This window comes from Podarcis muralis, chromosome 9 (genome assembly GCF_964188315.1).
Source record: "Podarcis muralis chromosome 9, rPodMur119.hap1.1, whole genome shotgun sequence".
In the NCBI taxonomy this organism is placed as follows: Eukaryota; Metazoa; Chordata; class Lepidosauria; order Squamata; family Lacertidae; genus Podarcis; species Podarcis muralis.
In genome coordinates this window covers 57,690,411-57,717,363 of record NC_135663.1, presented here as the reverse complement: position 1 = coordinate 57,717,363, position 26,953 = coordinate 57,690,411, and the positions used below count along the sequence as shown (strand labels likewise).

The 26,953-nt window shown below is 43.3% G+C and overlaps 1 protein-coding gene across 9 annotated transcripts in view; it reads right to left on the bottom strand.

Moving 5' to 3' along the window:
- Window positions 1-26,953, bottom strand: part of LIMCH1 (LIM and calponin homology domains 1) — a 213,496-nt gene that overhangs the window by 131,211 nt on the left and 55,332 nt on the right. For 2 of the 9 annotated variants that reach the window (XM_077934318.1, XM_028745225.2), the window contains exon 2: window positions 2,295-2,365. The exons of the other annotated variants lie outside the window; for them this stretch is intronic. In XM_077934318.1, the coding sequence (XP_077790444.1) occupies window positions 2,295-2,365 (71 nt within the window). The remainder of the gene's footprint in view (window positions 1-2,294; window positions 2,366-26,953) is intronic. 9 annotated transcript variants of the gene reach the window in all.

Genomic DNA, 26,953 nt, shown 5'->3' with positions numbered 1-26,953 from the left:
CCAACTTAGCAGTTCAAAAGCACAGCAGTGCAAATAGATGAATAGGTACCGCTGCAGCAGGAAGGTAAATGGTGTTTCCGTGCACTCTGGTTTCCGTCACAGTGTTCTGTTGTGCCAGAAGCAGTTTAGCCATGCTGGCCACATGACATGGAAAGCCGTCTGCGGACGAACACAGGCTCCCTCAGCCTGAAAGCAAGATGAGCACCGCAATCCTATAGTCGCCTTTGACTGGACTTAACCATCCAGGGGTCCTTTAAAAGGTAAAGGTAAAGGACCCGTGACAGTTAAGTCCAGTCGCAAACGACTCTGGGGTTGCAGTGCTCATCTCGCCTTACTGGCTGAGGGAGCCGACGTTTGCCCGCAGACAGTTTTTCTGGGTCCTGTGGCCAGCATGACTAAGCCACTTCTGGTGAAACCAGTGCATGGAAACGCCGTTTACCTTCCCGCCAGAGCAGTACCTATTTATCTACTTGCACTTTGATGTGCTTTTGAACTGCTAGGTTGGCAGGAGCAGGGACCGAGCAACGGGAGCTCACCCCGTCGCGGGGATTCGAACCGCTGACCTTCTGATCGGCAAGTCCTAGGCTCTGTGGTCTAGCCAGTGTTTCCCAACCTTGTGCCTCCAGATGTTTTTGGCCTACAACTCCCATCATCCCTGACTAGCAAGACCAGTGGCAAGGGATGATGGGAATTGTAGGCCAAAAACAGCTGGAGGCACAAGGTTGGGAAACACTGGTCTAGACCACAGCACCACCCACATCCCTCCAGGGGTCCTTTACCTTTTACCTTTTGCCCTCAGGCCTGTGAAGTAGCACCCTGCCATTACACTCCCACAACTGAACTTACTGCGTGTTAGGGGCAGGTAGTGTCAGAGATATGCCACTTTAGCTGCTCGGCCCTGTCCTCATTCCACATACAGAAATTAACTAGACTGGAAGTGGTGATGGAGTAGCATCTTCCACAAGACCCGAGACAGCAAGCTAAGGGGGTGGGATGGAAAATGCCATGTGGCATACATAGCACTGTCCTTGAAAAGAGAGGGAACGCCCAGGGAGCTTAGGAGAAACAGCAAGGGGGCTGTGCTTTCTGCTACCATCCAGTGTTTACCTCCTGTAATGGTTTCCCCACTTTGCCTAACAGTAGGGCCGGCTCTGATCTCCCAGTCCAGGCATAGGCAAACTCCGCCCCTCCAGATGTTTTGGAACTACACTTCCCATCATCCCTAGCTAACAGGTCAAGGATGATGGGAACTGTAGTCTCGAAACATCTGGAAGGCCGGAGTTTGCCTATGCCTGTCCCAGTATAATGAGCAGACTAGAACTTAATTGTGCACAAGATATTGCACTTCTCGAATGTTCTGATGCAGTTCTCATTCAAAATACATTTCAAAGCACATTTTAGAGTACACGTAATACCTTTTGCGAGTAACATTCAGAGTAGGCTACTCTGAGTACAACTTACTTTAACAAAAAAAATTAATCTAAATAAATGAATGACTTGCAGAATAATGTAGATAGGTTTTGTCCCACAAAACTCAATGTGACCCTTGAGAATGGAGTCAGCCTTTACCTGCAAGTCCCCATCCTGTAATCTATTTCTGGCGGCCCGTGTTAAATATGACAGAACTTTGGAAATGGTTATGTCTTAACACAAAGCAAAGCATCCTGGTGGACTATCTGGTCACGCTAAGGCCAATTTCTTGAGCTGTGAAGGATGCTTGCTAGGCAACAGCAGAAGCCTGCATGTTAAATAATATTGGCTGATATCTGAGAGCCTCCCTCGTCCATTCCACAAAGAGGTATATTACATCAAGAATGGCAGCGTTCCCACCAGATGTGCATGTATACTTTGGAGGACGCTTGGACAACCCACCATGACCATCCAGTTCCTAAGCATGCAACACATTTGATGACGAGCCTCCATTGTTTGCTTTGGCTACACTTGTTTGAGTTGGAGGTGCTCCACACAAGAAGTTTCCTTTGGCTTGAGGTCGGATGACTCCTAACAGCAGGTCTGTACTATAATGTCTGGGAAAGTAACTTTTCTTCCTAGGAAGTCATAGCACAATGTGCTTTTTAGCACATCCGAGGGGGCCATCTAGGCAGCTGGCGAAACATTCCCAAAGCCAGGTCAACAAACCAAACTCGACAAGAAGCAAACGAACAAAAAAGGGCTGTGTGAATCTTCCTCAAATCTATCTCCAAAGCACAGATAACTTGAACGCTATAGCTATTATTACGAGGACTTCACAAAAAGAACTTAAAACTCATAGTTCAAGGTGCAGTTTTACTTACTCACACAACAGAACACCGTTTTCCAATCCAGATCGAAAATCTTTATCACCAAAGGTTCTCCCCGTAACTTGCTGTAAAAGAAGGAGGTGGGGATTAGTCCATCAAATCTTAGGGTTTGGGACAGTTTTCAGAACAAAAACGAACTTCATCATAAAGCACTCCAGCTCAATATTCTGAAACAGCCTTAGTCACAGCCTAGAAATTTATTTTCCGCTTATACACTGTATCCCATGCAAGACTTCAGTGGGTCTACTATTCTGAATATGAATTAATTGGATACAGCCTTATCACTTTAGGAAACACTGACCTAACACTTCATTCAAATTTGCAGTACTCCATCATTTGGTAAAGACAAACTGAAAAGCTGTATTCATGCAATTTATAATTATTATATACAATCCCCAAAATACCGATCTGCTGAGAAGTGCCAACTCATGATACATTTTAACACATCTAATAAAGTAGGTAGGCTCTTTCCTATGTTTATTGTTGTTGTTAATTAAATTTGTATATACTGCCCTTCAGTTGAAGATCCCAGGTCTACAAAAGGGACTGAGAGCATGTTCACACCACTTTTGGGGGGATTTTTACTTTGAATAAATACTCAAAGGGCTATCTGTGCCCAAATAAATCATATACAGTTGTTACACAAAGAGTATTGGAAAATACAAACCAGGAAGCCCCATTTCTGAGAAAACTATAAAAAATAAATTTTACTTTGTAGAGGTCCCGTATTTTTCGCTCCATAAGACGCACCTGACCATAAGACACACCTAGTTTTTAGAGGGTGAATGCAAGGAAAAAATATTCTTTAAAGGGAGCGCTGAGCAGAGCCTGTATGCATCCCAGGCTCTGCTGAACACTCCCTTTCACGAGTTGCGTGGAGTGCATGGAAGGCTGCCCTTCTCCCTCGAGGAAAAGCCCCCAAGAGCCGCACACACGCTCCACGCGGCTTGTGAAAGGGAGTGCGGCTCTTGGGGGCTTTTCCAGGAGGCGAGGGAAGGGACAGAGGGGCTAAGCCAGAAGCTAGAACAGCAAGAGGGAGCACTGCACAGCGATCCCTCTCGCTGTTCTGGCTTCTGGGATAGCCACGCAGCCTGCATTCGCTCCATAAGACGCACACACATTTCCCCTTACTTTTTAGGAGGGAAAAAGTGTGTCTTATAGAGCAAAAAATATGGTAATTAAAGCTCAGGTATGACTCAATGAACTTTTCCCCTGAGAATTTTCCAGTGCTTTACATTTCACATATATATATTTCACAAGTTCATTGGCAAAAATGAATGGACACCAAACACAAATAAATAACTGGGCAAATGTGGCCATTTCCACGTATTTAGCTTTGCTTACTAAAGCTAAGTAAAATAAGGATTATAATTACATCATTCTCCAGACCAGGAGTGGGGATACTGTGGTTCAGCAACATTTGGAAGGGCCCAAACTCTCATCATCCCCAACCCTTGGCAATGGTGGTTGGGAATGATGGAAGTTTGATTCCAGCAACTTCCAGAGAGTCACAGGTTCCCCACTCCTGCTCTAGGGCTGCTGAAAATTCCCTGACGCAAACTGAAACCTTTCCAAAGCAAATGACCCAAAATCTAAATCTGTTTGAAGCGAGTTAGCCACAAGTTATTCAGGTCCACTTTCCCAATGGTCAGAGAGCAGAAGCATCCATTCCACACATACACAACATCTTTAAATGATGCTACACTGCAAAGTCCACTCTTGGCCCTGTGGCCTTTGCACTCCATCCCTCCTATGCTTAACACACAGGGTGATAATTTGGGGAGAGCTGCAGGATGCAGAGCTGACAATTGGTTCAATCATTTGTGCAGTGCAGTACCAGGGGCAGAAACGGGAGGCTCTTACCCAGGCCTTCTGCTCAAATTCCTAGCTGAAGCAAGCATTGCCTTTGCAGCCTCTTTAAGAGCACACAGAACCTCACAAGCATATCTCATTCTCTTCTGATGCCTGAGCTATTCGCCAAGTCTTTGATAAGATTTATAAAACGTAGAAAAACAGGAAGAGGCTGCTTTTCATGTGATACCATGATTAAAATCAAAGAACCAAAGCTCAATGTAATTTGTCATCTACACACGTACAACAAACGGTATGATTTCATCATCTTTGTTACATTTTCCTCTTTAAAGAGGTTGTGTTCAGTTTTGGCAATGGAATGATTCTATTGCTGTTAGTTGACATACATGAAATGTGTGTTTACCAAGGAAAACAAAGACATTTGAGCACAGAGAGACTAAACTCAATCAAATGCAGGGGTGAGGAACTTCAGCCTGAAGGGGAACAGAGTACAGCTTGCATCAAACCTGCTGGAATAAGTACCGGTAGACATGATAGTGAAGCTCTTCAGATTCAGGCTTGGAATCAAGAAACCATTCTTCAAAATCAGAGGCATGTTTTACACACACCCCAAACATCTTCTCTGGCTCATAAGAAAATCCTGAGTGGGAAAAGAATTTCCAACCTCAGCCCACTGCCACTGCTGCCTGTCTCTACTGTACATCTCAATCTCCCCAAGCGGTGCAGCAATAAAACTGCCAGCACATTCGCAAAGCTAAGCAGGGTCCGGTATGGTTTCAAATTGGATGGGAGACCAACGCATATTGAGATTCCTGCATTGCAGGGGGCTGGCCTAGATGACCCTCGGGGTCCCTTCCAACTCTACAATTCTATGAAAGGGAAGAGTGGAGGTGGAGACAACTTGCAATGCAAGAATCCTGCCCACAGCCATCCCTGGGTGGGCTCAAACCACCAACCAGCTGGTTAACAGCCAGACACACTAACTGACCCATTGTGCCACTGGGGGCTTTGCTTTTGTTTATGACCAAAAGGAGCACCAAAACTGTATTGATGGGGAGGGGAAATTGTTCCTTTCTTGCTGGTTAACAGAGTGATAGGGTGTGGGGAAAATATGGAGGATCCCATGGGAAAACTAGATTTCCCATCTTTCTTCTTCTTCTTTGGAGATCACTCGTACCCAAGTAAGATTGTCTTCCATGAACACGGTCTTAACAGTGAGTCCGTAAGTGACTGTGGAGGCCAATTCTGGATCCACACATCCTTCCACAGTGGGGACATAGGTTTCCCGGCGGGTGTTGATGATGGTGAGGGTTTGCCAAGCGTGCCTTCCTCTTAGCACGCTTCTCCCTTTCATCCTGAGTTCGACATCAGACAGTGGTACCTCGGGTTACAGACGCTTCAGGTTACAGACTCCGCTAACCCAGAAATACTACCTCGGGTTAAGAACTTTGCTCCAGGATGAGAACAGAAATCGTGCTCCGGCAGCACGGCGGCAGCAGGAGGCCCCATTAGCTAAAGTGGTGCTGCAGGTTAAGAACAGTTTCAGGTTAAGAATGGATCTCCGGAACAAATTAAGTACAGTGGTAACTCGGGATGCGAACGGGAGCCGTTCCAGAGCCCAGTTTGCATCCTGAATGGAACATAAGACGTGACGGTGCGCATGCACGGGTCGCGTTTTGCCGCTTCCGCGCATGTGTGTGACGTCATTTTGAGCGTCTGTGGATGTGCGAGTGGCAAAACCCGGAAGTAATGCACTCCGTTACTTCTGGGCTGCCGCAGAGCGCAACTCGAAAGCGCTCAACCTGAAGCACATTCAACCCGAGGTATGACTGTACTTAACCCGAGGTACCACTGTACTTCCCACCATCACCACTGAGTGGAAGAATGGAGAATGTTTGAGGATTGGCAGTGCGGGAGACATCCTTCCTAGTTCTAGGTTTGACGCATGGAGTCCTCCACACACACCCAGTTTCCTCTGTCTTTTTTTCTGGGGTCCAGAGACTGAAGTGAGAGCCAAAGAGCTCACTTATCTGTGTTCTTTTAAAATTACCTATTTTTAAAACGGATACCTTTCTAAATTTGCCCCATTACTCACTTGAATCAGCTTCCAGCAACAAGAAAAACCACTAATACAATAAAAACAATCAAGTTATATATAATACAACGCAGATAGCTATATCAATAAGCCAGATCAACGCCAAAAGCCAGACCGCTAAACAAAGCCATATTACCACAATTGTTGTCAGTATGCATCAGTTCATATTACTGAGGCTTGACATGATCCACTGCATTAGGCTAACAAGCCCCAGGTGTCAGAACAGCTTAAGGGAGGGAGGGGAAAAGCAAAAGGTTACAAATAACTAAGCAGATGCTGTCCCCAGGTGAATTTTTTCCTATCCCGCAAGATATTGGAAGCCAAGTGACTGGGCAGTGCCAAAGCTTAATGAGACCTTGGCTTGCTCCTGGAGGCAATTATTTGGTTTCTACATGAGATGGATAGCAAGCGAGGAAGGAAGGGGATTGCATTATGTGAAACGCAGCCATGAAGAGATCGTTTGTCCGAGAAAGGATACGGGGATTGTGCTTGATAAAAACAGCCATTTATCTGCTCATTTGCGCTAAATAGGTCCCATACGGCTCTGTTTAGAGCAAAACAGTCAAAACAGATGCATTTCGGCCTCAAGCAAAGATGGCTTTTTCGTTAGAGAATACTACAGTACAGTAAAATAGCTCCACAGATTATCTTGAAGACGTTGAGAGGTTGAAATCCACAGATTTCTCGGTTTAACCCTAGAGTACGCCTGGGCAGCCGGGAGCCTGAAAGGGCCCTGATACTCTTCCATTTTATTCAACAGAACTACTATGAAGTAAGTGGTTCATAGACTGCTGCGTAAATTTCTGCTGGTGAACAGCTTTGAGAATTAGGTTGCTTGCCACACAAAATTAGTCCATTTATAAGGAGAGTTTGCAAAAAAAGTAAGCTTCCACAGAATATCACTTTATTTGTCCCTGCTCCATTTCACCCCCTCTCTCATAAAGCCATCTGACAAGATGAACATATAACAAGTAGATGAAATATACCATTATTTCAGATTCCTGAGGGGCCCTTCCTCTAACCAGTATTGCTGAATCACAATCGCTTGGTTGTAATTTGGCGGTAAATACTTGGTGGTAATTTGGAATAAAGGAGCATGTTTTTGGTACTTATTGTATGTCATTACCACAAACCTCTTGTGTGATCTTTTTGAAAACACTTTGGTTTCATTCTCTAAAATGGAATCAATTGTTCCTTTCTTCTACCCTTGCTTGACTCGAATTCTCTGGGCCAGAATACTAATTATGTTGCTGTTTTTCTTTCAGAAACACCCAGGGGGGACAATCTGGATCAGGACCTGGGAGATTTTTGCAGGGGAGGGTAAAAACCAGGCTTAGTCAATGTTGTGCCTTCAAAAAAACATTTGGACTACACTTCCCATCATGCCCAACCACTGGCCATGCTTGCTAGGTGTGGTGGGTGATGGAGTCCAACAACATTATGAGGGAACCACATTGGCAAGCCTTGTTATAAACCAGGGGTCGGCAACGTTTTTTGAGGCTGGTCCGGTCCACTGCCCGGCAGACCTCTCCGTGGACCGGAGCATGCGCGCCCATGCGTGCACTCAAACTATTTCCGGCACTCTTCACAGAATCCCCACACTGATCCACAGAATGGCCGTGGGCCGGTTCCAGGAAGCTCATGGGCCAGAACCAGCCCATGGGCCTTAGGTTGCCGACCTCTGTTATAAACAGTGCTTTAAGACTCAGGAACGAAAAGGCCTTAGGAAGTAAAAAGATTTCTGCCTTTCCAGAAGAATTTCCAGTTCAGCACCAAGCAAGAGCGCCACAAAATGAACAAGGTCCTCTCTCAGGTCCTCACCCACCTGAGGGTAGGGGGGTCTGAAGCAGGGTCTCCAAGGAGTATCTGAATATATGGGAAAGTTCATGTGTTTTAAAGAAAAAGCAAGCTTCCAGCTCCTCTTGCTGTATAAGAATACAAAATGCTCCTTTTTAACCAGGCCTTTGGTTGATCTGATGCCCTTTTAAAATGTGTTTTTGTGGGAGAGGGTATTGGGTTGCTGTTTTTATTTTTATTATGCATTTTGTGGTTTTATATTTTGATTTTATTCTGTGCCCACCCTGAGCCGCCCCCGCCCCCCCCCCCCGGTATAGGGGAGTATATAAATAATAATAATAATAATAATAATAATAATAATAATAATAATAATAATAATAATAATCCATTTATTTGTAAAAGCAAGAAAGTTCCACCATTTCACCGTAAATGTGTCTTTCTTTCTTTCTTTCTTTCTTTCTTTCTTTCTTTCTTTCTTTCTTTCTTTCTTTCCTGTTTTTCTGTCCTGTTGCTATACATAGTTTTTGTGTAAAGTTTTTCAGCAAGGGCAATTTCCCACACTTTATTGTACCAATTTTGCTAAAGGAATTCCACTCAAACCCTTCCAAACTCTTGCTGCTACCAGTAAATATCCAACTAATGGCCCTGTTATTTTCCTTTCCTTTTATACTATCGTTCTCACTATACTTCTTTATTTTTTGTACTTAAAACTTAACTCCAAGGGACAGAAGTTACACAAGTCAAATAAAGTGATTAAAAAAAATAAACAAACCATGGTGAGCTTTTGTTTTCAGGTTCTGCCATGGTTCATCTCAAAACATCCCCTCTCTTAGGGTTGAAGCACATGGTTCACAATATGGGAATTCTCGGCTCACTCAGCCCTCTCTGCATATCGGAGATATGAAGCAACAAGGCAAACGACATGTTTGCCCTGAAAAATGTGAGAACAGATCACATAAATTAAGCATAGAGGAGCCTGCCTGCGCCACCCATATCACACAGAAGGCCATCTTTACATCATCTGCAGACAGAAGAGCATAAACTGGGCCTCAGGCTAAGAAATATAAAATAATGCTTGCAATTTCTTTTTCATCTGCATTCTTGCTCCCTCTGAAATCTGTTAGCAATAGCAAACAGTATACTTAGCTTTCAGTGGCCGACGTATACAGAGAAGGCTTTAGCCATCAGAAAAGTAAGTCTGAAAGCAATTACCTTGCTGGTGGTTCCTTTTGAGCACAAATTTACACACCGATGCAATAATTGGAAATAATTTTTTTTTAAAAAAAATTGGTCTGCCGACAGCACCTATCTGTGACAAACAATGCAATTCTAGATGAAATGGGATTACTAATCAATTTCTACATAAACAGAGCTGGGGTGAAAACCCACATGAATTTATTTCTGGAACATCCAATTAAGATTGTAATGCGGTAAAGTGGCAATTGGTCTGTTGCTTTTATTTTCCCCTGCTGCTCCAGATACAGGAGAGGTTTTGTTCACAGGGCATGCGGCGGGGAGATGCTGGCTCAAACAATAACCGGCTCTTTTTTTATTGTTAGAACACCTGCTGCCTCTGACAGCACAAACTCATCCATTATGCAATGTCCATGTGGCGATGGGACCACAAGCAGTAATTCTGAAACAGAGTGTCAATGCGAAGAAACAAAAAGGGTAATTTCTCACTTGGCTTTTATACATGCAATCTCTCCTTCCTTGACTTCTGTTTATATTGCGGCTGCTGCTGCTTGTGTGTATATAACAATTTGTGATCAGCATCAAGGAGAGAGAGAGAGAGAGAGAGAGAGAGAGAGAGAGAGAGAGAGAGAGAATGCTAAGTACCTTCTCTTTGTCTTCCTTTCTTAATTTTTAATTTTTATTTCCTTCCTTTTTTTGTAAGGGAAGATACAATCCATGATCTGCTGAAATCAGTTACTGCAGCTTCCACTATGCTCAGTGGTGGATCAAGACACACGCCAAAGTTTGAAAGTAACAATTATGATTTCTTTTTTTAAAATTCAGGCTAATGTATTATTATTATTATTATTATTATTATTATTATTATTATTATTTATATGCTGAAAGCCGTCCAGTGTGGCTGGGGCAAACCAGTCAGATGGGCAGGATTTAAATAATAAACTTCTTCTTCTTCTTCTTCTTCTTCTTCTTCTTCTTCCTCTTCCTCTTCTTCTTCGACTGAGGCAGACTTGCAAACAGCTATTCAGCAGGGCACCTGTGGCGGGTTCAAATCTCCTCTGGGTAATCAAAGGGTAGGGATTGCGGAAAATAGACAAGAACAGCATCCAGACTTAATAAGGATCTGGATCAGAAATATGAATCGTTCTACTCATGTTATTTCTGATCTAGAGCATGTTCAGGGATTATGTTTCTTGGAAAGCTGATTTGGAACTGAACTCAGGGAGAAGGTATGATATCATACTAGACTCTGTGTTACCTCAGATCCAACTTTCTCCACACTCCCCTCTTGCTTCTGGGTTGGCAATGAGAGCTGAACACCCATCAGAAGCTTATTATAGTCAAGTAAGACAAGATACAAACTCAGAACCTGAAAGAAGCCAACTAAATGACAAGCTAAGAACTGACAATCACAGCAGGTCACAAGACTAGACTATGTTCAGATATTCTGCCAACTGCTTGGTAATAAATGTATTGATGCACTCAAGGAAACTACCACCCTTCTAAGAACTACAGTAAAAAATGAAAAATAAAATTCTGACCTGCGGGTCAATCTTGGACCACCAGAGGATCAAATCTGACCTGTGAGACATTAAAAAAAAAACAAAAAAACAAAAAAAACCACCCACTTCCACCTGCCAATCTGCTGAGATCACTGCAATGTGAGGTGTTGGTTCTTCATTGGCTGCGCACACCAGTTCCACAGCTTGAGAACAAGTGTGCACAACCAAAGCTCAGTGTGGGTCTGTTTGAAAGCCCTCTTCAGAGGTTCAAAGAGATACATAGATCTCTTTGCAAAAGGTCTTTCAACCAGCCCCCCCCCCACTGCACTTTGAAGTCCCAACAATTGGGACTTCAAAACAAGCCTCATCTGATGTCCTTATGACTCCACACACCTGTCAAGTTTGGCCCCCTAGGGAGGGTGTGGTGTGAGCTTAATGCCTTCAACAAAACAAGAGATTTCTTATTCAGGGATAGTGTTTGCCACAGGTTCATATTTGGCCTTGGAACTTACAGTTGCTGATACCTAATATAGCATGCCCATGTTTCTATTAACAGCAACACATTTAACACAATTAAGATAAAATACAGGCGATAGCAGTTTTCATATTTCATCAGGAGGCTTATTATATTTCTCCTCCCTTTCATTAGTACAAAAAAAAAAAAGGATTTTCATGAAACAAAATCTCTTTGGCCAAAGATTTCGTGCCCTTTCTTCATTTTTTTAAAGCAACTTGCATTTCAAAGACTATGTGTTGGTTATCTGACAATGTAACCCTTTTATTTTCATCTTGGTAATTACCAAGGCTGAGAAGATTTAAAAAATTGAGACTACAACATGCATTCATCATCTTTGGGGGGGGGTTTAAAATCATAATTAGTAAAGGCTGTAAAGTCAAAGATGTGTCATCTGTTTATAAATCTCATCCAAATAACTGTATTTTTAATTTCTCATTCCTTGTCCAGAAGCATATTGGCAGAATATTCAGAGGACTGGAACCCCCTGGAAAGCTATATGTGCTAAGCAGAGACTGCCATCTCCAAAACATATTTCTGAAATGGAACACTACACAAGGTTTTACGATGTTTTAATCATTTTACTGTACATCACCTCGATATTTTTTATGACTTGGCGGTTTATATTCTTATAAATAAATTAAACATATGCCGTCCTTTCCTCTCCAGGTCATGAATGTCCACTCAGTTCCCTCTGCTGCCCCAGTCTTATACTGGGGGAAATTATGGGACACATCTGAAACCTACTTGAAAACGGATGTTACACAACCGTAGCAAATCCACACATGTATGAGATGTACCATCACTTGCTAAATACTGCCTTCCAGATGTTGATGTTCCCCACAAAGCTCTCAGCACCATTTTTAAGCTATTACAGGCACCAGATGGCCAAGTTTATAGTTTAGTTTGGTTTATAATTATTTACAATTGCTAGATCAAGTTTGTGAACTTGACCTAGCAGCCCATTAGCACTTTGCAAAGATGGAGGAAGTCAGCTCTGTAAACTTCCCTAGAGAAACTTGTACCAGGAGGCTCATCCTTCACAGCCGAATAAATCTCACTGGTATTCCAACTCCTTTGTTCTTATTTCTTTCCAAAATAGGAATAATGCATCACATACATGATACAATGGAACAAAAGTGACAATCGACTTCTCATTCTTAAAAGGCAGTTGTGTGATTCCATGGAATTTTTCTTGAAGTTCAACACTGTACAGTGGTACCTTGGTTCTCAAACTGCATTGCAAGGGGTTGGAGTAGATGACCCCTGAGCCCTTTCCAACTTTGAGATTCTTTGATTCTATGGTTCCCTGAACACGCAGAGAAATGAAAAGAGCAAAGGAGAGATTGGTTGTGCTCACATTTGTTAAATAAATAAATGCAACCTATTGATTGGTCTTCAACCATATGGAGCAAGCAAGGCTTCCTTCCATTTCTAACAATTTGATCGTGAAGTGCTCAGAATGCTGAGGGGCTAGAAGCTTCTTCCTTTCCACAGAAGTTCAAACAAACAGAAAGCAACTCCCATTCCTGCAATAGAGAAAGTGCATGAACCAAGAGAAAGTGTGGGAATATGAAGTCTGGGGAAAAGAAATCTCAAAAATCCTGCATTTGTCTAGTCAGCTTTTCCCCACTAGGTGTTGAGGTCTTTAAGTTTCCAACGAAGTAGACAAAGAATATATCCATATATATGATCCCAGATTAAGTTTATAGACTTCCCATCCCCGTGGAAAATTACAAATGCTAATAAATTTAAGTTTGAGGTTAACACCTGAACTGGGACAGTAGTCCTTCTCTTGACTTTCCTCTGGAAAAAAACATGGCAAATCTCCCTGAAATATAGATGGTATGTCTTTAAGGAATTCTTTGGATTATTCTCAATCAACATGCCTTTGCTTATGTCAGTGTATTTCCATCCCTTCTGCTTTACTCTGTATTATACAGAATAATCCTAGCAGGAGCTGAAAACATTTTGAGATTTGAACAGCCCCAAAGGGTGTTTCAGGAGCAGGCTTTAAAATCTTTTAATGACAGCATAATACGTGAATAGTTTCTGTGTGTTATGTCTCAAATATAAGGGGATGGGGAACAGAAGCAATTTCAGGGGATGAGTGGAAATTTGTGTCAAGATACCTCACTGTTTTTTCTTTTGTGGAAAAATAATGTTTTTGGTGCCATCTCCCCAAGGACTAAGGGGCTGTGATTTTCTCACAGGGTTAGAGTCCTTGAAAAACAGAGTTGTTCCTTAGTATTATATTTTGAAAGCCACCAAGAGAAGTGCAATGCTGCCTGTGGTAAACAATAAACAGCCCAATTTCCCCCCCTTTAAAAAACCCGAAACCCACATCCCTTCAAATTAACTTCAAATTGCAGGGACGTTTTCCTTCAGCTCCATTTAAAATCCATCTAACTGTGGAGGAAAGTGCATGGAACTGGCATACTGTCCTGAAACAAATTATTCAAAAACAACACAAGCATTGCCCATCCTGATGCAAACTCGTTTTGCGCAACACTGCTTCCCCAAGCTTGTATATAATGCTTTCATTTTTGTTCAATTCGAGTTCGGTTGCAGCTCTCTCAACTGCAACACTAAAGGCTTGACGTGTGCAAATCACCAATCAATTCAGAACTGTCATACTACCGGAATCTTCCTTAGTGGTTTGGAGGGAAAGGAACAGAGGAAAAACAGCTGCTAGAGATAACAGAAGGGACGCGGGTGGCGCTGTGGGTTAAACCACAGAGCCTAGGACTTGCCGATCAGAAGGTCGGCGGTTCGAATCCCCGCAATGGGGTGAGCTCCCGTTGCTCGGTCCCAGCTCCTGCCAACCTAGCAGTTCAAAAGCACGTCAAGTGCAAGTAGATAAATAGGGACCGCTCTGGTGGGAAGGTAAACGGCGTTTCCATGCGCTGCTCTGGTTCGCTAGAAGCAGCTTAGTCATGCTGGTCACATGACCCGGAAGTTGTACGCTGGCTCCCTCGGCCAATAAAGCGAGATGAGCACCGCAACCCCAGAGTCGGCCACGACTAGACCTAATGGTCAGGGGTCCCTTTACCTTTTACCTAGAGATAACAGGAGGAGATACAAATTTTGCCAGCCAATGCCTCCCTTCCTTTAACAAGATGCTGCTCAGCCAGAAGTGTATCTGAAGCAGCTCCTTCCATCACAGGACCACAGGGATGGCGACAAGGGAACCCTGAGCATCAAATCTGACTTGCTTGTTGGGACAGGTTGCCAAAGGAAGCCTTCTCCCTGTTGCAGTTTACTGGCCTAACTAAGCAAGTACACCTGCTAGAAATTAGATAACCTTGGAGCAGAACTCCAAACACAGAGTCTTTTTTTGGTGCTTCCAAACAGAAGTGTGGAAACAGCAAACTCATTCTTTTAATGATGGTCCTCATCTAGCAAAAGAAAAAAGGCACAATTCACACACACACGAGGGACCTATCAGTAGGCTCAGGGGGAGCCCAAAGGTTTGCAAAAGAATGAAGTACTGTATCTTTATGGGAAGAAACACTAAGGGATGGGAAACCCGCACACAGCTCATTGAAGAATGAGCGTGCTGAGTGGCCATTGAATGCTATCTGTTGGGGAGGTGGGGAAATGGAATGAGGTCTTCTGAAGAAAGCATGGGTGCCGAGCTGGCTGACATCCTGAACAGGAGCACTCCACGTTGTAACATTTTTTTTGCAGGTCCCACTTGTCTTGTTGGAACTCATGTGTCTTCCTTCACTCCCTTGAGCTCCATTATCGTACTGATGGGTTTTCCCAATAAATCCGGCAACAAACGAGAAAGCAATTAAAAACGGAAAGAAATGTACTCTAACCCAAGAGCGATAAATCTGCACACACTTCACGTGAAAATAAATGTGCATCTGCAGTTACAAATAACTCCACTTGTATTCAATGAGAAGAGAGCTCTTTTCCCTTCCCCTTATCTGATAATGCAACCAATGCTTTTCTGTTGTTTTCTGCTGTCCCTTCCCTAACCCCTTAAGATACCAGCCCCAGTGGATTTTGATAGCTTTTAAACGTAACTAGGGTATGAAGCAGAGACATCACCTTGCCAACAAAGGTCCGCATAGTTAAAGCTATGGTTTTCCCAGTAGTGATGTATGGAAGTGACAGCTGGACCATAAAGAAGGCTGATCGCCGAAGAATTGATGCTTTTGAATTATGGTGCTGGAGGAGACTCTTGAGAGTCCCATGGACTGCAAGAAGATCAAACCTATCCATTCTTAAGGAAATCAGCCCTGAGTGCTCACTGGAAGGACAGATCCTGAAGCTGAGGCTCCAATACTTTGGCCACCTCATGAGAAGAGAAGACTCCCTGGAAAAGACCCTGATGGAGGGCACAAGGAGAAGGGGACGACAGAGGGCGAGATGGTTGGACAGTGTTCTCGAAGCTACCAGCATGAGTTTGACCAAACTGCGGGAGGCAGTGGAAGACAGGAGTGCCTGGCGTGCTCTGGTCCATGGGGTCACGAAGAGTCGGACACGACTAAATGACTAAACAACAACAACAACAGGGTATGAAGAACTGAATTCAACAGTGGAGTCTATAACACTATTTCATTAAAAAGAAAGAAAATGAAGACTCTTGAAATATCAGAGGGATGGTGGATTCTGTATCCCATTTCAATGAGGAATGGCCATAGCTGCAAACACATTCACATGTGCCTTATTGAACTCAATGGGGCAAGTTGGCCACAACTAATGATGACGCTCCAAGTGTCCCTATTTTCCAGAGACAGTCCTGGATTTACAGAAGCCATCTTCATTTCTGATTTGATCCCAGAATCTCCCGCTTTTCCTTAGAATGTCCCTATTTTCATTGGAGAAATTTTGAAGGGTATGGAGTTATGTGACCCCTGAGGCAAGGAGATAAATATACGACCTTTAGAAGACTTCCAAAGACAGTCCTGTATGGGGAAGTTATTTAATGTTTATTACGTTTTTATATATGTTGGGAGCTATTCAGAGTTACTGCGGCATCTCAGTCAGATGGGCAGGCTATAAATAATAAAATTATTGTTATGGAATAGGACGTCCCTATGTTAATCGGATTAAAAGGGGGGGGCACTTGGACATGAAGCTTTAACCGTGCCTGGATAGACCAGAGGAAAGTGTGGATAAGCTCTAAGAAGCTGTTTGAATAAATGCAAGAGGCTGAGTCTGCTTGAAAAACTTAGAAGTAAAAACCAGTACATACTGATTGGGGAGGAAAGGAGGTAGGAGACAATCTGCAGCCATATGGACTGGCCAACAGCTGACTGGTGTTGAAGCCAAATCTGTAGAGCTTCTATTACAACTTGTTGATTTTGCTTTGTTGCCTCTTGATCAACTGTCCTGGAAAGTGCAATTTGATAGAGGAACCTTTTACACAGGAAGCAGCCTTACACCAAACCGCTGGTCCATTGTCTACACCAGGGGTAGGCAACCTAAGGCCCGTGGGCCAGATGTGGCCCAATTGCCTTCTCAATTTGCCCACAGATGGTCCGGGAATCAGCATGTTTTTACATGAGTAGAATGTGTCCTTTTATTTAAAATGCATCTCTGGGTTATTTGTGGGGCATAGGAATTCATTCATTCCCCCCCCCCAAAAAAATATAGTCTGGCCCCCCACTAGGTCTGAGGGACAGTAGACTGGCCCCCTGCTGAAAAGGTTTGCTGACCCCTGGTCAACACTTACTAGAAACGGCCCTCCAGGTTTTCAGACAGCAGCCTTCCCCCAATAATAATTAATAATAATTAATTATTTATACCCCGCCCATCTGGCTGGGTTTCCTCAGCCCATCTAGGCGGCTTCCAACTGAATATTAAAAACAATACAGTATCAGACATTAAAAACTTCCCTAAACAGGGCCGCTTTCAGTTGTCTTTTAAAAGTAAAATAGTTGCTTGTTGCCTTGACATCTGATGGGAGGGCGTTCCATAGGGCGGGCGCCACCACCGAGAAGGCCCTCTGCCTGGTTGCCTGTAATCTCACTTCTCACAGTGAGGGAACCACCAGAAGGCCCTCGGTGCTGGACCTCAGTGGCCGGGCCGAACGAGGGGGGTGGAGACGCTCCTTCAGGTATACAGGACCGAGGCCATTTAGGGCTTTAAAATGCAACCCTACCTAGAGATACCAGGGGGTGGAATCATGGAACTGCAGAGTCGGAAGGGACCCCGAGGGTCATCTAGTACAACCCCCTGCAAGGCAGGAATCTTAAGGAGAGTAAGGAGACTTATTCAGGGATGGAGAATAAGGGAAACTCCTAGCAAACATGAGGGCATGTGTCCATGCAGTTTGAAGCCCAGAGTCAGTGACTGTCAAAAACAACAACACAGGATAGCACTAATTATACTGAAACGTCTCCCTGTAATAATGTATAACCTAATTGTTTTGATGTTTGCCCAAGATAGAGCAATTATCCATTTCATTAGGAGATGCAGAAGGGTGGGAGGGAGGCGAAAATCCTCTTGGAGAACTTTGATCTTACAAGCAAAGTGTATCTCACCTTTCCATCCCCGTTTAACCATAACGTTTAAAAATCTGACGTAAAAGCTGGTCACAACATCTTTTAACACAGACATGTATAACTCAAGTTATTAAATAAAACCCAGAATTTATTAGCGCTTTCAAGTAAACTCAAACAAAACCCTGATTTCACATGAAAGGAGCATTTCAGGCTGACATCAGGCTTGTTTTAATTATACCCTGGAAAGCAAAACTTCAGCCTATTGAAACAGCCCATTTTAACCTTCATCTGTGATCATGAAAGCTATTGTGCCAGATCAGAAATGAACACTTTATATATTGAGCGCTGCAACACTACGTAAAGCAGCCCAAAGGGACCATTTGCGAAAGCAGATCATTACAAGAATACTTAACTACAACACAGACGCTAAGCTAGCGCTGCCAATTAATCTAACAGGCTCAAGCAATGAACAAGAAAACTTTGCTTTTAAATACCACATGCACAAAAACATCATTATCCGTATCTACTTTTAAGACTGCTCCCTAGAACTTGGAGCAATTCTCTGGAGGCTCTTTAGCAATGGTCCTTCTGGCCCCATGAGAAAGAAAAATCTTCATAATTTCATGTCCCAAGGAACAAAGCACTGATATGATAGAATGAATTCTTGTCATACACCTGAAATATTAATCATCTTAAGTACTATGGATACACCTGTATGACTGTCCCATCTTCATTTATGGGAGTGGGTGGCAAGCATTAAGACCTAGTGGTGGTCTGGTTGGGCCGGATTTAGATTTGATGAGGCCCTAAGCTACTGAAGGTAATGGGGCCCTTTACATCCAGCTGTCCTTTGTCAACGACAAATTGTCACTGTTTCTTGTGTTGAATATATGATATATGGTAGTTTATGGACATAATAGGTATCTAAAGCCATTTGCACATGTTGCCATGCAAGCAGTCCATGCAGAATGTGGGCACCCTATATATAGAAAGGAGCAAACCAGTTATGTTTTAGGGAGCAGGCTAGCAGGCGGGGCCCATTACTTGCATCACAGGAGCCTACACAACACAAAACACTGTTGCTGTATGTAGGTTTTATTTTATTTGCTTTTTATCTTATATTTTGGAAATGCACATCCAGGGTTTTTTCCTATAATTTTTTTTTGGGGGGGGGCAAAAGTGTGGTGCCCTAAGCTATAGCTTGTTTTGCTTATACGTAAATCTGGCCCTGGGGGGGGGTCCTTACTTCATAGGAAAAAGAAACAGCTAAGGAAACAATTCTTCAAGGGCAGGCACATGTATACAGTGGTACCTCGGGTTACATACCCTTCAGGTTACAGACACTTCAGGTCACAGACTCCGCTAACCCAGAACCTCGGGTTAAGAACTTTGCTTCAGGATGAGAACAGAAATCGCACAGTGGCGGCGCAGCAGCAGCAGGAGGCCCCATTAGCTAAAGTGGTGCTTCAGGTTAAGAACAGTTTCAGGTTAAGAACGGACCTCCGGAACGAATTAAGTACTTAACCCGAGGTACCACTGTATTGCATTAGAGTACAGTCATACCTCGGGTTGAAGTAGCTTCGGGACAAGCATTTTCGGGTTGCGCGCCGCGGTGACCCGGAAGTAAGAGAGCATTACTTCTGGGTTTTGTCGCTCGTGCATGCGCAGACGCTCAAAATGACGTCACGCACATGCGCAGAAGCAGCGACCCGCGCACACGCATACGTGGGTTGCATTCACTTCAGGATGCGAACGGGGCTCCAGAATGGATCCCGTTCCCATCCAGAGGTACCACTGTAATCTAATCAGGTTGCTGGAACATGGATTACCAGAACATAGGTGTTGAACCAGCCAGAACTTTGGCTTCCCTGCGACACCACATGCGAGCAAGAGCAGCTTGCGCACTGCAGTGGCGCCACAGGAAAAGCCTCTTGGTAGCAGCAGCACTGCTTTATACTGATTTCGCGTGAAGATGGGCAAGGCTTGCGCTGCCTTGGAATGATGAACTTCAGAACAATATTCCAGCTCCAAGTCCTTTGTATACAGTCGGGTTTTTAATGGATCTGAATGAAAACGTCCCTTCAATTTGTGCTGAATTTGGAAGGAGGTGGTAGTTTGTCGGAGGGAGAAAAAGAGAAGGAAACCTGTGCCAAGGGTTGGACTGTTTACTGTGGTGGCAGCTTCTTGGTGGCTACGAACCAATGGCCACCAATTTGCCCCTTCCAAAAATTAAAGCGAAGGAACAGCAGTCCGTTCTGAGGACTTTGACCCTGTGAGAAAATGGTGGCCTTGCCAAACCCTTGTGTAGATGGCACTAGACCCTTAAAAAATGTCACCACAGCAATGGGGAACCTTGATACAAATTTCCCCTCAACCCCTAAAAACTGCTGTTTTTCTTCCCCTCTCCTTACAGAGCTTTCAAGTCAGCATTCATTTTAAAGGCTGCATTTTGAGATTTGGAATTTTTTTATATAAAATATCACTCCCCACCCTCCCAAAAAGCTAATGAAAATGTTTTAAAAGGTCAAAAACAGCACTTTGAATTGTGCCCGGAAAAACACTGGCATCCAGTGGAGATTTTTAAGCACTGATGAAATACGTTTAGTTCAATTTCCCCCCAGTTAACAACCAAAGTGCGGCTACATTCTGAACTAGCTGTAACTTATGAGTAGCCTTCCCAGGCATCTCTCTATATAATGCTTTGCAGTATGTTACCAAAGATATCATTTGCCGTACTACATTATACTCTTTGCTACTCTTCCCCCGCCCCCATCAGTTATTGTTCTTCAGGTTTAAAAAAAAAAAATCCCAAAATATACATGGTCACTAGGACACCAACTGTTATATTGAACAAAAGTCCTTTGAATTTGGTGAGAAAATTCCTAAAGGATGCTCACAGCTTACAGAGGCATTCAAAAACATACAATATGATTATGCGTAAAAAATTCCAGAGATGGAATTCTTTCTAGCATCCCTCCGCTGCTTCCTTTTCCAATGCCAGCTCTTTAAATTTTGGGGCATTTCCTCACTGGAGGTCTATAATGTACAAATGCTGAAAATCTCTAGTCCTATTCAACGTCTGTCAAAATAAACAAATGAAACCTGTCAGAATCAGCGTAGACATTTTGAAATCTGTACTACTGAGATGGAGAGGTTTTCAAACTATTTCAAGTACAATGGAACTTGGAGCTATTTATCAGTATCACGGCATTTAATGTACTTGACCCTCTTTTCTTCTGCGTTACTTTGGAAAAACAGTAATAGTAACCGTTAAAATTGAGGCTTGCGGTTATTTGTCTGATAGTTAAAGCAGTTTGATAGATTCAAATTGGTGGAGAGAACTTTAGAAAATGGTCTGCGATCCTTAAGGAGTTTTGGATCCACACATCTTCACAACAAATGCATGACAGTTATATAACGGCTTAATTGTTTTGGCTTTCCACATAGAATCCTGGGAGATGTTGTTTGATGAGAGGCCTAGAATTCTCTGCTTTTTAATATTTGCACAAAGGCACAAAAGCAGTACAGTGGTACCTCGGGTTAAGTACTTAATTCGTTCCGGAGGTCTGTTCTTAACCTGAAACTGTTCTTAACCTGAAGCACCACTTTAGCTAATGGGGCCTCCCGCTGCTGCCGCACTGCCAGAGCACGATTTCTGTTCTCATCCTGAAGCAAAGTTCTTAACCTGGAGCACTATTTCTGGGTTAGTGGAGTATGTAACCTGAAGCGTATGTAACCTGAAGCGTATGTAACCTGAGGTACCACTGTATGGTAAAATTGGGCTCCTCTAGAATCATGGTGCATTTACACAATGACAGCGCCAAATACGTTTTTGAAAATATAAACAAATGAGAGTCACAGATCCTCATTTACAGGGGATGTCAGGGGCTGGACTAAAGAGGAATGGTGGAACCACCCCCCACCCTTATCCTAAACCAGAGGTCAGCAAACTTTTTCAGCAGGGGGCCGGTCCACTGTCCCTCAGATCTTGTGAGGGGCCAGACTATATTTTGAAGGGGGGAAATGAACAAATTCCTATGCCCCACAAAAACCCTGAGATGCATTTTAAATAAAAGGACACATTCTACTCATGTAAAAACACAATGATTCCCGGACCGTCCATGGGCTGGTGTATTCAGGTACAGTACCTCTTTTTCTAGAAAAACAGCACTGCAAGCAAGGCATTGCATTTACGGTATATTGGAAACCAAGCAGGATCAGGTACACTGCAACGAGTGTAGATAATCGTGTGGTGAAAATATTCTGTATCCTCCTGAAGCTGCTGAAGGAGTTAACAAAGACCACTTAATAGGCACTCCAGATGCAGCAGGAGCATTCTCTTTTCACAATTGCCATTCCAGATTATTATTATTACATTTGGAAACCCGTGAAGTTCCACTCAAAACGAAGTGCAAGAAACATAGTGTACTCTTTATTTGAAGGGAGAAAAAAGAAGTAGAAGAAGAAGATTTTCCTGTTGAGCACAGCTCTCTGGAGAGTTTGCCTAGCAAAAATGTGTAATATCAACATTCATCTGCCACAGCTCATTTAGACTATTTCCCAGAAAGAAAACATCCCCTCTCTGTCCAACAGATATATTTGTGATACTTCATAACTCAACTGATCATTTTAAAGTATTCATTATTTATGCTTTATTTATAGGAAAGTTAAATGAGGGAGATGTTATACAATTTATGGAAGTGGATCAAGACATGGATACATGTGTCAGACAACTAAGGCTGCAACATTTCACTGGTGAGATTAAACAGATTTAAAAACATTTAATTGACTTACAAAGCTGCCCCTATTAATCAAGCAGAAGTTTGGGTTTTTATTTAGAGAACTAATTGTTTTTAATACAAGTACCTAAGTTGCGGATGGCAAGTTCTGTTTCAAGAAACCACTGAAATGCAAGTGGCAACTTTTCAGTTATGTACCCTGAGGCTTTGGACTTCTCCCATCTATCCAGGCTGGCCACTGGATACTCCTCAATAGAAAGGAGTAGAAAAATTGTTCCGGTTGATCCTTGTTCAAGCGACTATGGCTGTGTACACACTATATCTCTGAAGCACATTCTTTCCCTCAAAGAATTCTGGGCACTGTAGTTAACCTCTCACAGAGTTAAAATTCCCAGCAACCCTCAACAAATACAATGGCTAGAATTCTTTGAGGAAAAGAACATACTTCTAATACGCTTTAAAGGTATAGTGTGTACACAGTAAAAAATCGTCTGGGCTCTGACTTGTTCCTGTATCCTTGGTTGTTCTGGGGCTTGTTCTACAACTCCTGCTACCCAGCTCCTGGTTCATCTCAGACTGCAGCCCATCCCTCCCCATGACATCTTAAAACGGCCACTCCCCTTTCATCTCAAACAGGAAGTGATGCTTCTTTTAGAGATGCTCTTTCTAAGACTGTGCCTGAATCACCTGCATCCTCCAAAAACATACACAGGGCCAAACTACACATTACACTTCCTTCATTTTAAAAAAAGAAGAGCTTATTTTTTTATTTTCGAGAAAAAGCAACATTGGAACACTGACCCAGAATCTACTCCTGGTCTGGACTCAAGTTGCATCCTATTGACTGCTGTTTGTCCCCAAAGATGTTGTTTGCAGTGGGAAGCAACCTCTGAGATAAATAGTATCAGGGTTTCTCAAACTTGGGTTTCCAGCTGTTTTTGGACTACAACTCCCATCACCCCTAGCTAGCAGGGGTTAAAAGGTAAAGGTCAAGGACCCCTGGATGGTTCAGTCCAGTCAAAGGCAACTATGGGAAGGCACTCCGGGCCACTGAGGCCACCTGAGCCTTGAGCGACAGCAAAGGATCCAGGAGGACCCCCAAGCTATGAACCTGCTCCTTCAGAGGAAACGTAACCCCATTAAGAGCAGGCGACGTCCCACCCATCTGGTCTAGGACATTTAAAAGAAGAAGAAGAAGAGTTTGGATTTGATATCCCGCTTTATCACTACCCTAAGGAGTCTCAAAGCGGCTAACATTGTCCTTTCCTTCCTCCCCCACAACAAACACTCTGTGAGGTGAGTGGGGCTGAGAGACTTCAGAGAAGTGTGACTGGCCCAAGGTCACCCAGCAGCTGCATGTGGAAGAGCAGAGACACGAACCCGGTTCCCCAGATTGCAAGACTACCACTCTTAACCACTACACCACACTGGCTCTCAGCATGGATAGCCACCAAACAGGCATGGAAACATACCTAAACTGCCCGCTTTTATATAGAAAACATGTCATGGGGATCTCCAGAACCGCACTCAGCAATGTCAAATGGATATAGGAGACTGAATGCGTAGCATAGATGACATCACTCTATGCACTAAACTGGAACAGAGGATTTCACTAAAGGTGTTGGACTTTATGATCTTCAAATCTCTTCTGGACTGTGTGTGTGTGTGTGTGTGTGTGTGCACACGCGTGCGTAATAAAGAATGAACACGTGAGAAAGGAATTCAATTGTATTTTTATATTCAGTAGGACAAAACACACACAAGCCCTAAGAATAGTGTGGAACAGAAAGAACAGGTGCAAGGGCATCATCCTATTACCCAGGCACTGGGCCAAAGAACCGTGTGATTAGTTCTGTGCAGCCAAAGACGCTCCGGACTTGGGATATTTGAATAGCTTTGTGACGTAGTACAGTGACTCGCTTCAAAACAAAAAACAAAAAAACCAGGCACAAATCCCACTGGGTGTGTCCAATGTTAGGCATGTAAAACGAAGCTCTTTGAATTCCAGCCAGGGTCTCAAGTGATGTAGCCGCACACCAATCCAGCAGCCAGGAACCACAATAATAGGTAAGGCTGAGAAATTACTTTAAATGTATAGTTCTTTTTTCTACACCATCTCCAGTAAAATAAGAGAAAAAGCTCAAAAGGGGCAAAAGAAAGCCATTCCGATTCAACAGGCTTGCATTATTCAGGCGAATAACCCAATACTGTTCCTAAAGAAATTTATCCCCACTGCTACCCACTGTCTCCAAAAATCATACAAGTGTAGAGTTGGGACTCTGAGAGTCATCTAGTCCAACTCCCTGCAATGCAAGAATCTCAACTGAAGCACCTGTGACAGATCGATCCAACCTCTGCTTAAAAACATCCAAGGGAAAATCTCCACTGCTTCCTAAGAGAGTCTGTTCCACTGTCGAACAGCTCTTACCATCAGAAAGTTCTTCCTGATGTTTAGTCGGAATCTTCTTTCTTGTAACTTGAAGCTATTGGTTTGGGTCCTACTCGCTGGAGCAGGAGAAAACAAGCTTCCTCCATCTTCCATGTCATATTTCAAGATGGCTATCATATCTCCTCTCAGGCTCTTCTCCAGGCTTCCTCAACCCTTCCTTTTATCCAACTCCCTCAACCATTCTTCATAAGGCTTGATCATATTCTTCGCCCTGCTCTGCACCAGTTCCAGCTTGTTAATAATATCCTTCTTAAATTGTGGTGCCCATCTTAGTTGAAGTTCAACTAACCCAAGGACTTTTGCTGTGTCGTTAGTCACGTTCTCCAGACTGGTCAGATGGTAAATGCAACCTACTTTTCCTCATTTCTAGTCAAGGCCCAAATGTGACGCGCAGAGATTTTGCTGACGTCAGGTGCAAAGCCTCCCAATTGTCTCCTACTCTCAAGTCTTTGGATGCCAGAAGAGGTTAGTCATGCTGAGGTTATTTTCACTTCAGCCACTGTTTGAAAACCGTTCTGGCAACAACGTCAAATCCCCATGACCAACAAAGATGAGCATAGCATTGTTAGCCTCCCACCTAAAATCCCCTTTTCTAGAAGCTCTCATGTGCATCTAGAAACGGCAAACTATGAGACAAAAACAGAAGGCTTGCCTTTGGGAGAAAGGATGGACTATAAATTTTAAAATATATGAATACCTTCACGATGGCTATTGGTTTTAATTGGGCTTGCACACAAGTAGTCTTTTGGTAACCTCTGGTGAGTAAAACCTGCCCAGAGACAAGAAAAAGTTCTGTTTCCCTCTTCTCTCTCCTAAAGCAACACAGGTAAATTTAAGCACAGGGGGGTAAAATATTTTGTGGACTTGTTTGCAACGTAAGGCTGAGTTTTATTTTCAGCCCCTGCAATGCTGACCAGCACAAGCCCACCTATTATTATTATTATTATTTTATTATTTATACCCCACCCTCCCCAGCCAAGTCCGGGCTCAGGGCGGCTAACAACCAATAATAAAAACAAGTTGATTAAAATACAATTCAAAAAGAGATTAAAATACAACATTAAAACATTAGGATGCAGCCTCTTCACAGGAGGAGAAAGGAAAAAGAAAGAGGGGGAGGGAATCAAACTGATTCTAAGCCAAAGGCCAGGTGGAACAAAGGCCAAGTAGCCACGTAGGAAAGTAGAAAAAGGTAGGGGAAAAGCCAAGTAGAAAAAGGATGAGCAGGCTCACAAACAGAGACTTGTGGTTAAAATGATCAGGTGCCTGCAAGTGGATCAGCTAGGCTAGATCAGCTATGGGGTGAGGAGGCATATTTGTCCTTTTAAAGGGTTACTCATCTATACAGCTATTTTTGCCTTTTCCAAAGCAGGCTAAATACACTTAAGCTCCACAAATTCATGCCACTCCCAGCTGCAATCCTAGACTCACTTATCTTACTTCTAACAAGCACACATGTATATAGGGTTCCACTTTCAGTTTCTCACAGCTCATGCTGGGGTTTATGAGGCGATATGCTTTATTACCCTTCTCGAGACCCTGGGCAACTTTATCAACTGTCTCCATACCAGGAATGCTTTAAGACCCAATGGGCACACACACACAAAACAACCAAGAAAGAACCCCCAACCACGATTATGCAGCACACTGCTGCTTCATTTGTTCCCCCTTTGCACAGAAAACTTTTGCACAGAAAAGGCAGCTGCTCTGTATTCTGGCCACTGTACTTCTCATGAAACTTTGCAGCTTATTCTCCCCCTTTAAAATACGCCGAAATAAAACAAAACGTGAATGTTAAAAGTCCCAGGACTGTAATGGAAGAGTGCCCTGCGGAATTCACCTGGCTATATATTGAACTCGGCCCAAGCAAGGCAAATTTGCAATAATCCCCAAGGCCATTGTTAAGTTGTGGGCGAACATAGCAGACGACACAGCGATTTCTCCAGAGCAGCTCTTTATTTGTAAGCTGGACAGAACTGAACAGCAAACAGCTCAGCCGGCCTGCTTTTATAGGCAGCCGGCTGTCAACATTGTAGCAACAACAACCCAGGGTTTCCCACCTAAAATAACTGACGTGGACCTGAGTGAAA